This window comes from Rhinatrema bivittatum, chromosome 9 (genome assembly GCF_901001135.1).
Source record: "Rhinatrema bivittatum chromosome 9, aRhiBiv1.1, whole genome shotgun sequence".
NCBI lineage: Eukaryota > Metazoa > Chordata > Amphibia > Gymnophiona > Rhinatrematidae > Rhinatrema > Rhinatrema bivittatum.
In genome coordinates, this window is record NC_042623.1 from 153,068,154 (window position 1) to 153,083,530 (window position 15,377).

At 39.0% G+C, this 15,377-nt stretch overlaps 1 protein-coding gene across 1 annotated transcript in view; it reads left to right on the forward strand.

The window, feature by feature from the left end:
- The first annotated feature begins 9,924 nt into the window (after positions 1–9,924).
- NYAP2 (neuronal tyrosine-phosphorylated phosphoinositide-3-kinase adaptor 2) overlaps positions 9,925–15,377 on the forward strand; it is a 540,181-nt gene continuing 534,728 nt past the window's right edge. The window contains 1 exon segment of the mRNA XM_029616771.1: positions 9,925–10,130. Within this exon segment, the coding sequence (XP_029472631.1) occupies positions 9,925–10,130 (206 nt within the window).

Below are 15,377 nucleotides of genomic sequence, written 5' to 3' on the forward strand. Positions count from 1 at the left end.
TCAACCAACATCAAAATACTCTGCACAGAATTTGTTGATTTGGAGGTAAATTATGTTTAAACACAATAGGCTGAATTGAAATAATATATAAATTTTAATGAAATGGGGAGGGGGAATAACAATAACAATCTTCATTTTTTTATGCATATAAGTTAAGGCATTCTCCTCCCTGTCATGTGGAAATGAATGGTTCCTCCCACATCAGTTTGTATTTAAAAAAAATGGAGGACTGTCAGATTTTGAAGAGCTCCTACAGCTTCTGTTAAACATTTTCATATTTCAGTGCAACACAGCTGTGTTTTGATGGCATTAACATAGCAAAAACTACTTTGACATGTCCAGGGGCTAATTGTGTGCCCAGTGAGGATGTTAATGAAAATGCTACAATTTAAAGATGTTTAATTAAAGATCATAATGATGATCTTTTGGGGGGTAATTTTATAGCATCATACATTAAAAATAGTTGAAAAATGCACGCATACATTGCATTCATTTTCAAAGCAGGCTTACACACCTAAGTCCACTTTGAAAATTCTCCCACAAAAAAACTACTTGCACAAATATTACACCTGCTAAAGCATCTGCACCCATCTTCTGTTAAATAAAATAAGAGGGTGTGCAAGCCTAATTCTTTCTCAAACTCTGCTCTCAGCAACTCTTTCATTTAGTTTGGGTAAATTTCTAGATGATCATGATATGTACACATAAGTGTACCAGCATATTGAGAGGGCAATTTTGTAAGAGGTCTTTTCTGCACATAAAACTTTTGAAAATCCTCCTCCCTATGCAGAGGGAAATAGAGAGTTTTAGAATGTGAGCATGAAATGCAAGCTAAACTGAGACACTGAATTGAAAAAAAAATTTGAAGGTCAGTTGAAGGGTAATTTTGAAATATCACACAAACATTAGCTGACAAATATGTGCATTAATTACACCGATATGAAAAGCAGAAAACACACATAAATCCATTTGAAAATTATCCCTGCAAAGCAGCCTGCACACAGTTAGACCTGCAATTTAGTGTGTGTGTAGTTTTGCAAAGAGCATTTACATGCATGCTTTTCAAAATCAAAAAGGTATGGGTGCAAGTCCCAATCCTGTCCAGATTCTACCTGCTGTAACGCCTCTCCCCATGCACGTAAATGTCTCTCCTCTCTTAACGTCATCATATACAATGACAGTAAGTTTCAAAGGGGTGCATGGGCACCAATTGACGAGTGTACATTGGCGCACCCAGGAATGCGGTAATTTTCTAACATATGTGCACTTATGCATGTATGTTATAAAATAGCCTGGGTGCGCATATGTGTGCATGTTATTTTGCAACTGGGTGAGCACAGCCACGCACTTCCGGGTATGAGCCACAGAAGCGGGGGAATTTTAGAACCAGCGCGGGTCCATACCATGACCAGGGAAACTATTTATGCACATACTTTTGCAAATCAAAAGTACTCATGTAAGTGCATGCATACACATTACATTAGTGCCTGCTCCCAAGTAGGCATAAATGTATACATGTATGCTACATAAGGGCTTGCATATTCCTGCTAATTTTCAAAGTGGACTTATGCACATAAATCTGTTTGAAAATCAGTAATCGTTATGGTATAAAATTGGGATCTCAAAGATATGAAAAATGCAATTTTCAAAGACATTTAGCAATATAAAAGATGGATTTATGTGTATAAATGATTTGTTGGAAAATAGTGCAGGGATTGTGCACATAAAAGTTTGCATGCAAACAGATTTCATGCATACTTGTATGCCCATGAAAAATAGGTGTTCCAGAAGGCAGAGCTGGGATTACTCACATGCTTTAGATTTTAAAAAGTAAGCTTGTACATTAACCAGAACATGTTATGCACTGCAAAGAGCAGGTGTCACTTTGGACTAGTGAGTTTATGCACAATTGTTTGGATAATATAGATTTGCTTTGAAAATTGGTGCAACTTATGCACTTTGACAAATATAAATGACGTGCTTTAAAACTAACATGAAAATGTGCATTTTCAACATCTAAAAATAAAGCTCTTAGGATGAAGTATAAATGAGTGTCTTCTGTCACTACAGAACTCTTAGGCCTAGATTTATCAATTTGCTGTAAATATCGCATGTGATAGAAAAAGGGGTGTGTTTTATTGTAATAGCCTAATTATTGTAATGTCTGCTTTACATAGGTATTGCTGCAAACTGTGTTAACTTTTTGTACTATTACCTACATAATTGCATTTTCCTACCTGCAAAGTGCTCATGAGAGAGAGAGTGAGAGAGAGAGAGAGAGAGAGAGAGAGAGAGAGAGAGAGAGAGAGAGAGAGAGAGACAGACAATCTACAAGGCCCTTGTAGTAGTTCGCTATTTATATCTCTATAGGAGACCCATCTAGTAACTTGTGGTGAGATTAAGGCAGTACTTGAGGTGTTAGGGACCACTTTTACGATGAGATTTGTACAATATTCTCTCAACCTAGCTTGATGGACTCTGTACCTGGTTAACATCATGCTAGGTTGAGAGAACATTGTACAAATCTCATTGTTGTATGAGTTTCCTCACTCCGAAGGACATCAAATCTTCACAAGTGTGTACTGTTCTGTTTGTACATCTCACTCTGCATGTAAAAGTGGCCCCTAACCACTATACTACTACCTAAACCTCACCACGAGTTACTAGGTGGGCCTCCTATAGTAGCATAAATAGCTGCTTTCTATGGTGCCACCCCCAGAGGCAGGTGCTCTCTCTCTCTCTCACCCCACCCCCTTCCTCTCTCCTCTTATCTCCAGCCCTTCCCCAGCCTAAAATGCCAAAATGGAATTTACAAAAAAATCGCAAATTGTGTTATGGGCATAATGCATGATATCATACAGCTTAATGCAATTTTAAAAGGTGCAGTTATTATCACCGTTAAAACTGCACATTATGATTTCACAAAGCCAGCCCACTTTTTCTGAAATCCCACCCACAACTCCTCCCCAATCCCTCCCCTTTTAAAAATTTGCATCGCACCATTCACCTTAATGCATGCGGAAATGCCATAACGTGATTTGATAAATGATCATGTTAGATGGTAACTTTTAAACAGGCATGCGGGCGCACATGTATGCACGTTCATTGCCTGTGCCCAGGGACTCAGCCATTTTATAACATACGTATATGTATGTGTGTTATAAAATAGCCTGAAAACATGCACATGAGGTGCACAATTTTAAGTGGATGTGCGCCTAATCACACAAATGCTGCTTCTATCGTGTAAGTGTCGTGATTTTAAAAGACATGTGTACTGACACAATTACCAGTTCATTCCCAGTTTGCCCTGGTAAGAACAGGACTTCCAAACCCCATTAGTTTAATAGCCTCAATTTTCTCCTTTTAGCCCTGACCTTTAAAACCCCATCAATCTATTTATCTTTATTTTATAACGTATATGTCATCCATAGCAGAAGTAAAGTTACATGGCAGGGGACCCTAGTGCGCAGCTGTGTGCATAAGTATGTGCACGCTAATTTGAAGTTGAAATCCAGGAACAACCATGCCCCATCCCATTTTTGGAAATTTTCATTTGTGCACACAGCGGGAAATACACACCTACTTGGGCAGCTTTTAAAATCCGCTCGGCATTTGCCGGCCCGACATATTCAATGTATCTCCCAATTTTGGTGTGCACAGGCCTTTTAAAATTCACCTGTAAGTGTATGTATGCATGCAGATAAAACTTTAGTTCAGTACAAGTACATACTCTGTCTATCAATATCATCCCATTGGGATCATACATTCCATTTTCTATACTGTCAATCCATATTTGCCATATGCTATCTACTGGCTGACTAATCGCACATGACTTGAAATTTGTAGTATCTGAAATGGTTAACAAAATTCCATTTACATATATTTGTTTCTATGTTATTAATACAATTGTTTTACCCATTTATAGAACTGGTAAGTGTAGATAAGTTAAGCAACATAGATATGCTATCATTGTAATGAATAACACAAATCACATTGGTGCGATTTGTACAGAATCCAAGCTAGCAAAACCAACAGAATGATGATTGCAATGCTATTTTTTAATTCAAGCAACTTTTACTTCATCCCAGAAGCAGTTTAATATTTTGTTGAAAATCAGGCATTGCAATCTTTTCTTTGAAAAAAAAAACTGGAAAGATAATGCTAATGAATACATAGTCATTGTTATTTGTGTGGATATTAACTCCATACGAATGCAGAACTTGAAAATGCCAATCCATTACTATTTCAGTATAAATGCAGTGTTATTTCAGTGCACCCATAGGCATAACTGACTAATTGACACTGAATTCAAACTAAGACACTGATGGACTAAACACTAAGCAGCAGGATTTTTTTTTTTTTTACAATGAATGAGGCAAGTCATGCAAAATTTTGTTATGTATGGAAATGATCCCTGCAGCAAAATGAAATTTCCTGTCAAAAAGATAACTACACCTCATTTTTTGAAAACCAGCCTGCAAAGACATTTTTCGCATTAGTTTTCTCAAAATTCACAATTAAAAGTAAATTATAAAAACATTGGCGAGCACCAAAATCAGGAGATATGTACATATGTAGCACATGGGTGTGTCCACCCTATTATTATAAGCTGCCCACAAGCGCATACAAGTCCTATGCATGAATATCTTGCATTGGGGAAAAAAGGGGCAGAATGTGGGTGTTGGTATGGGCATTCTTGGACAGGGCCAAGAGATGTGCACGTGCCCAGATATAGTTGAACACAAAGTTACTTCTGCTATGCAGGAGGTGTAAGTCTCAATAAAACTATTTCCAGGCATTTCTGAGGTGTATGAGGGGCCTGCGTTAACTTGGGGGGGGGGGGGGCGAGGGGTAGTGCAGGTTAAAGAAGCAGAGGGGGTTTGCAGGATCTGACTGTAGACTGGGCAACTAGTGGACGAACTGGTGAAACTGGTCATGGTATGGACATGTGCCTGTTATAAAATTCCTTCACTTGCGTGTCTCAAGATTTATACAACTGTGTGCACACACTTGTAAAATTAGGAGCACACATGTGCGCACCAGGGCTATTTATAACATGCACGTCTAAGTGCATGCAGGATATAAAATTGCATGTGTCTGGCCACATGCCTAAATGTACATGTAAATGTGCATTATTGTCCAATTGAGCAGCTTTGCTTCTTATTGCATCTCAATGGCTCATTGATTTTGAATTAGAATACAATTTCACATATAGCAGAGTGTGAACCAAAGTGTACTACTTTTAAATGTGCATTATTTAGTACATGGCACCTCATATGCTAAAAGCCAAAAGAGTGCACAAAATCACAAATTACAAGTACTATTTTGCATTTTTTACACATGAAGCGATTTGCAAAATTATGTATACTTTAGTACATTGATCTCTGTTGATTTTTTTTTTTTTTTTTTGGCATTTGATGGCTTCTCACTTTCTCAAACATTATTCTTTAATCATTAAAGTGACAACATTCAAGAGTTCAAAGCTACATAGATAGCTGGTGGCAAGTGTGTCAAAAATGGAAAATTGAAAGCATTTTGGATAGATATATTTTTCTTTTTATTTATAAAGTCAAAAAATGTACTTGACATGACCAGCATACATGATTCACTAGGGGTAATCCTATAACATTCAGGAATGAATAGTGCTTTCAATTAAATCCTGTGTTACTGCAGTCATTATTTGTTAAATATGTAAGGAGAAACATTATGCAGTCTTGATGCAGAAATCCTGCCTAGGCTATTATATTTATCCTATATTTACTAATATACTTGTAATTATTTTAGACCAAATCCATCTGTGAATGGTTTTCACTTCTCACGCTATCTGTGGTGGTTGCACGTTTAGAAGCCAGAATATTTTGTATCACTGACTGTCAAGAAGACAGAAGGAAAAAAAGGAACTATTTTGTCCACTGCTACCTCCATCCCTTCTGTGCACAATAGTAAGACAGACTTTAGAAGCAGAGCAGCTGTGATCAGGTTTCCTAATGGTGATTCTCAGGCAAAGAGGCTGGATTCAAATGTGCCCTATGCTAACCCTCAAAACATTGCCTTGAGTTTCCCCACAGTCATGACATTGAGCTCAGACAAGGAAATAATTCAGTCCTGTCTAACACACGAGCCTGTGAATTCAAAAGGGAGAAAAATCAAATGCTTGACCAATTAACTGAGCTGTGCATCTGTCATCACCTATTACACCTTTATGCTGTTAGGGCTAGATTTTAAAAGAAGCACGCATGCATCCAATCGGGGGGCTCGGGTGTCAGACAGAACTGAATTATTTCCTTGTTTGAGCTCAATGGGGCCGATGCGCTGAGCGCACTGTATAACCGGCAGTCGGACGCGGGATAAATAGGCACTAATCCACCCCCTAATGCAATAGGAGGATTAGCGCCTATTTAACGTGCATCTGACACGGAGTGAATGAGATAGCGCTCATCACATGCAAATGCATGTGAATGAGCTTATTACTCATTCACTCCGCATGCAAAAAGATAACTGTGCGTTTCAGACGCACATTTATCGCTCAGATATTAAAGCCTGCCTGGAGCAGACGTTAATAGCTGAGCGCATTGAAAAGAAGTACAGAAAAGCCGAAAAAACTGCTTTTCTGTACTTCTTTTTTAAAGTAAAAAAAATAAAATAAAATAACTCGGCAGCCTGCTGAGTTATGAAGACTGACGCCGGTAAACTTGGTGTCGGTTTCCATAACCGGCCGTCTGCCAGTAATGCAAACAGCTGCCGATAAACTCGCCGGCCGTTTTCATTACTGGCAGACAGGCAGGTTTACCAGCATCGGTCTTCATAACCAGCGCTGCGGTGGGTCACGTTAGCAAGGAGGCACATAGGTCGCGCAAGTGACCCTAGCTCCTCTTTCCTAGCGCGACCCCCTAATTTACATATTGCATGGCACCCCCCTTGTGGGCGCCACGCGTGCATTAAGAAAGCGGGCGCTGAAAAGTCAGCGCCCGCTTTCTGCGAACATTATTGTATCGGCCCCAATGTCTTGACTGTGGGGAAACTCAAGGCAATGTTTTGAGGGTTAGCATAGGGCACATTTGAATCCAGCCTCTTTCCCTGAGAATCACCATAAGAAAACTTGATCTCAGCTGCTCTGCTTCTAAAGTCTGTCTTACTATATGTGCACAGAAGGGATGGAGGTAGCAGTGGACAAAATACAGGGTGGCCCACGGAAAAGTAGCCCACCTCTAATACCAGTGCCAAGCAGGCAGGCTACTTTTTCCATGGGCCACCCTGTAGTTCCTTTTTTTCCTTCTGTCAACTTGACAGTCAGTCATACACAATATTCTGACTTCTAAACATGCGTCTAAGTGCGCGGTTCCCGGTGCAAGTACATGGACACGCTGATTTTATAACATGTCAGCACCAGTGCGCACATGTTATAAAATCCATTGGCCGCTTGCACATGTGTGCCGGATTTTATAATCCAGCACGGATGTGTGGGCGGCGGGCGCAGGGGGGGGGGGGGGTGAATTTTCAAATATTACATGGGGTGACACAATCGGGCCTCTCCCAGTTCCCTCCCAGTCCACTCCAATTAAGATGACAGATCCGCTCCAATTAAGGAGCAGACTAGGAGGTAACTTCCCCACCCCCCTGCCTAACCTTCCTTTCTTTTCCCTTCTCTACCCCAACCTCTAACCTCTAGCTAACTATAAGAAAATTTTAATTTTTTTTACTTACTGCTCCGTTGGAGCAGAAGCAACTTGGCCGGCACACGCTTCCCCGGAACAGTGGCTAATGGCTGCTGCCCTGGCTGATCTCAGTCCTGCCCACCCGCCCCTCTTCGCCTAGACCACGGGCTCCAGCCCATAGGGGTGTGCATTCGTTTTGAACTTAAATGTAAAATGCAACTTTTTTTTTTTTTTAACTTAAAAAAGTGATAAGGCGAAAACGATCGGATTTCCAACTTATTCAACATAGCTATGTTGAATACGTTGGAAATTGCGATTGAGGCCTCCTGACCCCCCCAAGCTGGCAAAAAGTTCCTTTTGGGTGCAATGAGGGTCCCGGAGCGAACGCGCGGGGAATCACGTGACGCCGCATCACTCCGACGTGGCGCCGACGTCACGTGCTCCTCGCAAAGGAGTTCAGAAATGGCGTCCTGACTCCCCGCTGGACCACCAGGGAGTTTTGGTAAGTCTTGTGGGGGGGGGGGGGATTAAGGAGGGTGAGGGGTTTAAATTTTTATTTGCACGTATGGACATAGACTCAACTTATGGAATTCTCCATATGTCCATATTGACCGAAATTGACCCCCCCCCTTTCGACTTATGGACTTATGAACATAAACTTTTGGTCTGCACATCCCTACCAGCCCACCCCTTTTTCAGGGCCCAGCACTTGTGTGTGTATCGGCAGTTACGTGCGTGGCTGGGCCCTTTTGAAAATGCGCGTAGCGTGCACAGGGCCCAGTCACACATGTTAACTGCCAGTATTTGCGTGCATGGCCCTTTTAAAATCCGGGCTTTATTGTTTGATATGTTCACACCTTTTTAGTGGGAGGGGGTGCGGAGAGGGTGCTGACCATTTCCTCCTGATTCTTTGGGCTTTCAACTCAATCAGGTTATGGTGGTGTGAACCTTCATTCACAACTACCTGGGGTTCCCCACCCCCAATATCTCTAACCTCCACCTAACTCATCCATTGCAGTGACAATCCTTGGCCAGGGAACACAGACTGTGACTCCTTCCAGACTCTGATACACGTGAATTCTGAATCTGGCCAGTATATGATAGCATTGAGCAGTGGGTAAGACATCCTTTCCTCAGTGGCTATGAACTCTGCTTCAGCAGCATCTCAGTCCTGGCTATATTAGCAAGCAAGAGCTGAGCCTGGAAATTGAATCTGGGTCTTCCACACAACAGCACACAACATTGCCACTGAGTCACTGGGCTGGCTAAATAAACAGTTTCGAAAATCAGACATAAACTAATATGACTATGCACTTAGGGAAAAATAAATAACTGCATCAGTTGCTGAGATAGTTGCAAAAATAGTCAAACTTCTTGAGTGTGTGTTTATAGCTCGTGCTTGAAAATGGGTCCCCGGCAGTATGTTGTATATTTGAAACAATTTTTGTAGTTAGGGAGACTTTCTGAAGCTGTTCAGCTGGATATTTTGGAACATGATTTAAGGGAATACAAAACCTATAAATCACCCTACTGGAATGTATAGAATGGGACACAAAATGCAATAAAAATGTTTTCGGCCAGTACTGCAAATTGTGATAATAGCGCAGATTGCAATCACAATTTGCGTTAAAATAACTATGCATTGAAGTAAATGGAAAATTTGTCTAGCTACGGCCCATTTTTCTAACGCAGGCATTAGGCTTGCTATACATATAGCTTGATAAATCTAGGCCTTAATTACCCTGCTAGATCCCTTTGAAAATTGCTCTCAAAAAGCTCAGCTTATGGCTCGGTATCATAGCTTAAAACTGTTGGCATGCCAGTTCTGAAGATGTTTACCTCTTTAGTTGCAACACATTGGTTCTTACATACCGTAATTGAAGTTCTGTATTTAAAATCAATTTGATCTCCAAAGATCTTTTTTCTATCTGTTACACAATGGTAGAAATAAAAGTCAACAAACAAGCTCTCTCTTTTTATTGTTCTAAGAATACATATGTGCCCTGCGCTTCAGAGTATTTCTCCCTTCATCGGTTCAGCATGGCTAATGATTTTTGGGTTTTTTTTGCTATAACTCTAGATAAAAGATTGGTGAAGAATATCACCCCTTAGATTGCTAGACATGAACACACAAATTACAAACAACATGATATGAGTGATACTAATAATAATCAAACACAGTTTTCCCATTGATAAAGTCATAATGTGTGGGCCTTATTTGTTATCTTTCAGGAAGAGTTGCTTCCTCTTTTCATTTATCTCTTGCAAGATGATGAGCTCTAATCAAGAGGAAGACATGCTGGACACTTTTCTGCAATATATTGAAGACATGGGAATGAAGGCCTATGATGGCTTGGTTATACAAAATGCATCAGACATTGCCCGAGAGAATGACCGTATGAGAAATGAAACAAACCTGGCTTACTTGAAAGAAAAGAATGAAAAGCGGCGCAAACAAGAAGAAGCAATAAAACGGTAAGTATAAAAAGCAAAATCCTCAGCAAGCAGTTCATTAAAACAAATACCCTCATTGTATAATATCTTCTACAAGAGCACAGTCCATAATGAAGTTTGAATATGAAACTGTTATCTTTACAGTCATTTCATTTTATTTGCCATCTTTAATCCTGTTTATTCATGTTTTTCTTAATAATCCTCCTAACCATCTGTTGTTGCATCATCTATTCTTTAATCTATATGAAATCTGCACAAATCTAGTTGCTTGTGGATCTGGTTGCTCCAATAATTGCTTTCAGGCAGATGTTTAAATGTTTTGATCTCTGTTGGTTGTGAAGTGGTAAAATGATATCTTGGGTTTGCAGTGTTTGTCTTCATCATGACCCTCAAGGAATAATTTCTAAATTTTACTCTCTGGGCCTAAAATACTAAAACCTTTGTCCCATTCTGTAACTATGGAGAAAAAAAACATAGTCAGTCATGCCCTGTATGCTTTGTTTCTGTCTCTACATGAAGAAAACCTTGTCCCAATGTGTACATTTGAGTAGTTAGTCTTAGGGAGTCAGAGTGAGAATGTCGTCTAAAGATTACAGACAACCTGGGATTGAAATGTGTGAATTTATTTAACCCAGATATCATCATATCATTCAGTTTAATTTAAGTTTGTGGAATCAGCTGCCTCTTTACTAGAGGTTTTGAGAACCACCTGGGGCACTTTTGATCTCTCATTGTTTGAAGAGGCTTGGGACCTAGTATGCCCTATCAAAAGTAAGGAGGAAATACTATTGTTGGTTGTATCTTTGGATTTTAAATTAACCCATGCCCTTGATATGGATTCCCCTTTTGAAGTCAATTAATGTACCCAGGAAAAAGTACAACTATGCCCCATTATTTATTAGTGACGACAATAGGAATCGGATGATAAAAACAAGCCCTTTATTAAAATGCCCGACTTGTTTTTATCATCCGATTCCTATTGTCGTCACTGTTACACAGCCAACTGGATCGGCTTCCGCTTTGTTTCCTGGGTCCATTATTTATTAGTACATACTTGTTACAAAAGAGAAAATGTTGACTTGAAGTATAAAAGTGGAGGAAAAAGGATTATAATGTTGTTAGAGGGATGTATTGGAAGAGTTAAAGAATTATAACAATATTCTCAGTGTGCAAAGAGTTGTTTTATAAATGTAGATGCTGTGTGCTTGTGAACTATTTCAGATAGATAAAGAATTGCTAAATAAACCAGTCACTATTGACTGTATTGTGGCTCTGAAAGAGATATGTTTGCTGATGCTTCTGAAGCCAAACTATGGCCATATGTGCAACTTTCTTCGCAAATCATGTTCAAGATAGACATTTGAGTATTTTGGATTCTGTTGCAACTCAATGAACTCAATTTCACTTGGGTTCATCTTTGGCTATTGAAGAGATGTTATCCTCTTTACAATCTCTGTTCTGTCCATTGGACCCTTGACCATTGTGAGTCATTCAGTGCTTAAAACATGTATTTTTTGAGCTGTTGACATGAGTAGTTAATGCATTCTTAGTAGAAGATGTTATATTGAGGGCACTGAAGCAAGTAGTGGTGCTTTCAATATAAAAAGAACCCTGGTTAGATGCTTCTAACTTTGTGAATTTTCACCCCATCTCCAATTTACTTTCTCTGAGTAAGTTACTTGAGAAGTATGCTTTATGTCAACTTCAAGAGTTTTTGAATGATTATATTTTTTTATATACACACCAGAGTGGGTTTAAGCTGAATCATGTTGGTGTCTTAATTGATACCCTTTAGATTGAACTTTATAAAGGGTGTTATGCTGTTTTGGTGCTGTTGGACATGTCTTCTGCATTTGACACTATTTATCATGAGATGCTGTTGAAAAGACTGGGATCACTGGAGATAGGTGGTACTGTGCTCCAGTGGTTTCATTCCTTTTTAACAAAACATTTGCAGCAAGTGTTCCTCAAATTGGAAATTCCTGTTCCCATGTTATTAGCCTGGAGGTCCCACAAGGTTTGGTAATTTTCACCATTTTGTTTAAGCTTTCTGTGTTCTCTCAAGAAGGTTGTCTCTTCTTTAGGGTAGATGATATACAGTTATTTTTTCCTATTGTTCAGTCTCTTTAATCTAGGGGACTGTATTCTTGGTGTTCAGGCTTGAATGCATGGTTGCTTCAGCAAGACGAAGATGTGGGTAAGTCATGATCTAGCACTTGCTGAAGTTCAAGGATTAAAGGTTGGAGAGCATTTTTTTCCATTCAAGTCAGGGGTGAAAGATTTAGGAGTAATCATTGATTCTTTCCTGAGTTTTCACCACAAATTAGGGCTATATTACAAGCAGTATTCTGCAAGTTGAAGCTGGTAAGATGTTTAAATATCTTCATCCTGCTACTGAGATTTGGACATTGGTTCATGTGATGGTGTAGTTCATAATATTGTGGGTTGCCAAAATAACAAATGAAGCCTTACAGATTGTGCAGAATTTTGCAGTCCATTTAATTTCTGGGCATTCAGGATTTGATCATATTATCCCACAATTTATTGAGTTGTATTGGTTGCCAGTAGTCTGTGGGACAAAGTTCAAAATGCTGCTGTTGCTGTTCATATCCTTCAAGAATGAAGGTCCCTCATATCTTAAGAGTTTGTTATAGTAATATGTCCCAACTCAGTCTTTCAGTTCAACATATACGTAAGTGCTTATTGGTAACTCTTTTTAAATCTGCCATATTACAATCTGCTAGACAGAGGATGCTTTCAGTGCTAGCACCAATGCTATGGAATTCCCTTCTGCTAAAAACATCTCTCAATTTAGAAGAAAATTAAAAACTCACCTATTTTCCCTTCCTCTCTTCTTAAACTACAGTTTTGAAGTTGTAATGTTCTTTGAACTTTGCTCAATAAGTTATTAGACTAATTTTGAATTGCTAACTTTATTTATTTGTTTTTGTGGTTGTGGTTGGTTCATGCTCTGTTTGTAATTTTCTATATGTGATTTATTACTGGTTATGTTTTATCTATTGTCAGTATTGAGTTATTACCTTATTGTGCGGAGTATAATAAATTTTCAGAAGATGTTTGTGAATGTGAACTGTTTTGACAAACCTGATAGAATTTTGTGGTTTCACTGATTTCATTAGAAACTTATTTTATTACAAAAAATGTGATGTGGATTTTCATGAACTGGCAAATACCTTGGGGAACTCCAACACATTTTCCCTGCTGATCTGGTGAAAATCCAAAATTTATGTTAAACTCAAACCAGGCTGAAATTCACCTGGTTTAAGTTCAACCAATGATTCACTCATCTCTGTGGAACAATGATGTGAAAAGCAGTGAAAAAAAATCTCCTCACATATTTGCAGTGTTAACATAAGGTATATATAGTCTTTATTGTAAACTAGGAAGAACTTGTTGGGTGCCAGAAAGTTTTCATAAAATCTGTGGTTTAATGAAAATGAATTTTAAAACTTCTATAACAATGACACAGGAATAATACATAGCAGGTTGTATAGTGTTTCACAATTACTGTTCTTAGTAATGTTGCATAGTTCTAAGTGATCTCAAGCAACCGAGAGAATGATTACAGCATAACAACACATTTTGGAAACTGTATTTCTTTGTGATATTGAACAGTTTCATATTTGTGTAACCCCAAATCAGTGTGTAAGCTAAATCTGAATGGCAATGTAAAAGATGACCAGCTCATAACTTCATTTAAGTCCAGATAAGATTTTATAGTCAGATTTCTCCATAAGTATTTATTAAAGTGTAATTCGAGACGGCTGTTCTCAGATATAAAGTTCAATCAAATTCCAGAATTATACTTTAATAAATAGTGTTAGATAAATCTGATTATAAAACCTTGTCTGCACTTATGTAAAGTCATGAGAAGCACATCTACTTTTTCATTGCTATAATTTGTCGATGTGTCATCACTCACCCGCCTTTTTGTCTAACTGAATGTGGATTGGGCCATAAAAACAACCTCTGCCTGCTTCCAAATTGTTCACTGTCACCAGGCCTTGTTATCCTGGGGGTGGGTTCTTTCTAATAGATGGAAGGACAACCTTCAAGACCCAGGAGTGTAAGTGGAATCCTCTTTTTATGTGCATTACTTTGATCTTAATAGAGATGATGCCGCAGGGATCAGACAGGACACAGATTTAGGTGTTCCAAAATCAAAGTTTACTATTATTTATTCAAATGAATAAAGTCAAATTACTTAAAAAAAAAAAAAAAGCTATTCCAAATTACATCTGTGTTTCAACTAGTTTCTTTCCTCACTGAACTCCTCTTCTATTTCTCTGTGTATGGGTCCTGGGTAAAAGCTCCTGGGATAGAACTTACCCCTCCCAGAGAAAATGGATAGGTTGTTTCTACTGAGCAGGTTAATCCTAGATGTGAGAGGGTCTCCTTATTCCTGAAAAATCATACCTGAGGTCCACAAGAGTCCAGTTGTTCAAACCCCAGTCTGTGTCCAGTGTCCCAAAGGGTGGAGATACCAGTGATGAGTCTCGAGAGATCTCGGCTCTTCTCTCTGTTACTTTACACTTTGAACTCCTGAGGTCCTTCCTTGGGGAATGGTCTGGTGCTAGAAGAAGAAGGGATGTTATAACCCAGCTTCAATGTGAGGAAGGGTGATAGTAAAACTTCCTGACAAAGCAAAAGGACAAAAAATGTTAGGAATTATTAGGAAGGGAATGGTTAATAAAACAGAAAATGTCATAATGCCTCTATATTGCTCCATGGTGAGACCACACCTTGAATACTGTGTACAGTTCTGGTCGCCACATCTCAAAAAAGATATAGTTGCGATGGAGAAGGTACAGAGAAGGGCAACCAAAATGATAAAGGGGATGGAACAGCTCCCCTATGAGGAAAGGCTAAAGAGGTTAGGGCTGTTCAGCTTGGAGAAAAGACGGCTGAGGGGGGATATGATAGAGGTCTTTAAGATCATGAGAGGTCTTGAACGAGTAGATGTGACTCGGTTATTTACACTTTCGAATAATAGAAGGGGGCATTCCATGAAGTTAGCAAGAGGCACATTTAAGACTAATCAGAGAAAATTCTTTTTCACTCAACGCACAATCAAGCTCTGGAATTTGTTGCCAGAAGATGTGGTTAGTGCAGTTAGTGTAGCTGGGTTCAAAAAAGGTTTGGATAAGTTCCTGGAGGAGAAGTCCATTACCTGCTATTAATCAAGTTTACTTAGGGAATAGCCATTGCTATTAATTGCATCAGTAGCATGGATCTTCTTAGTGTTTG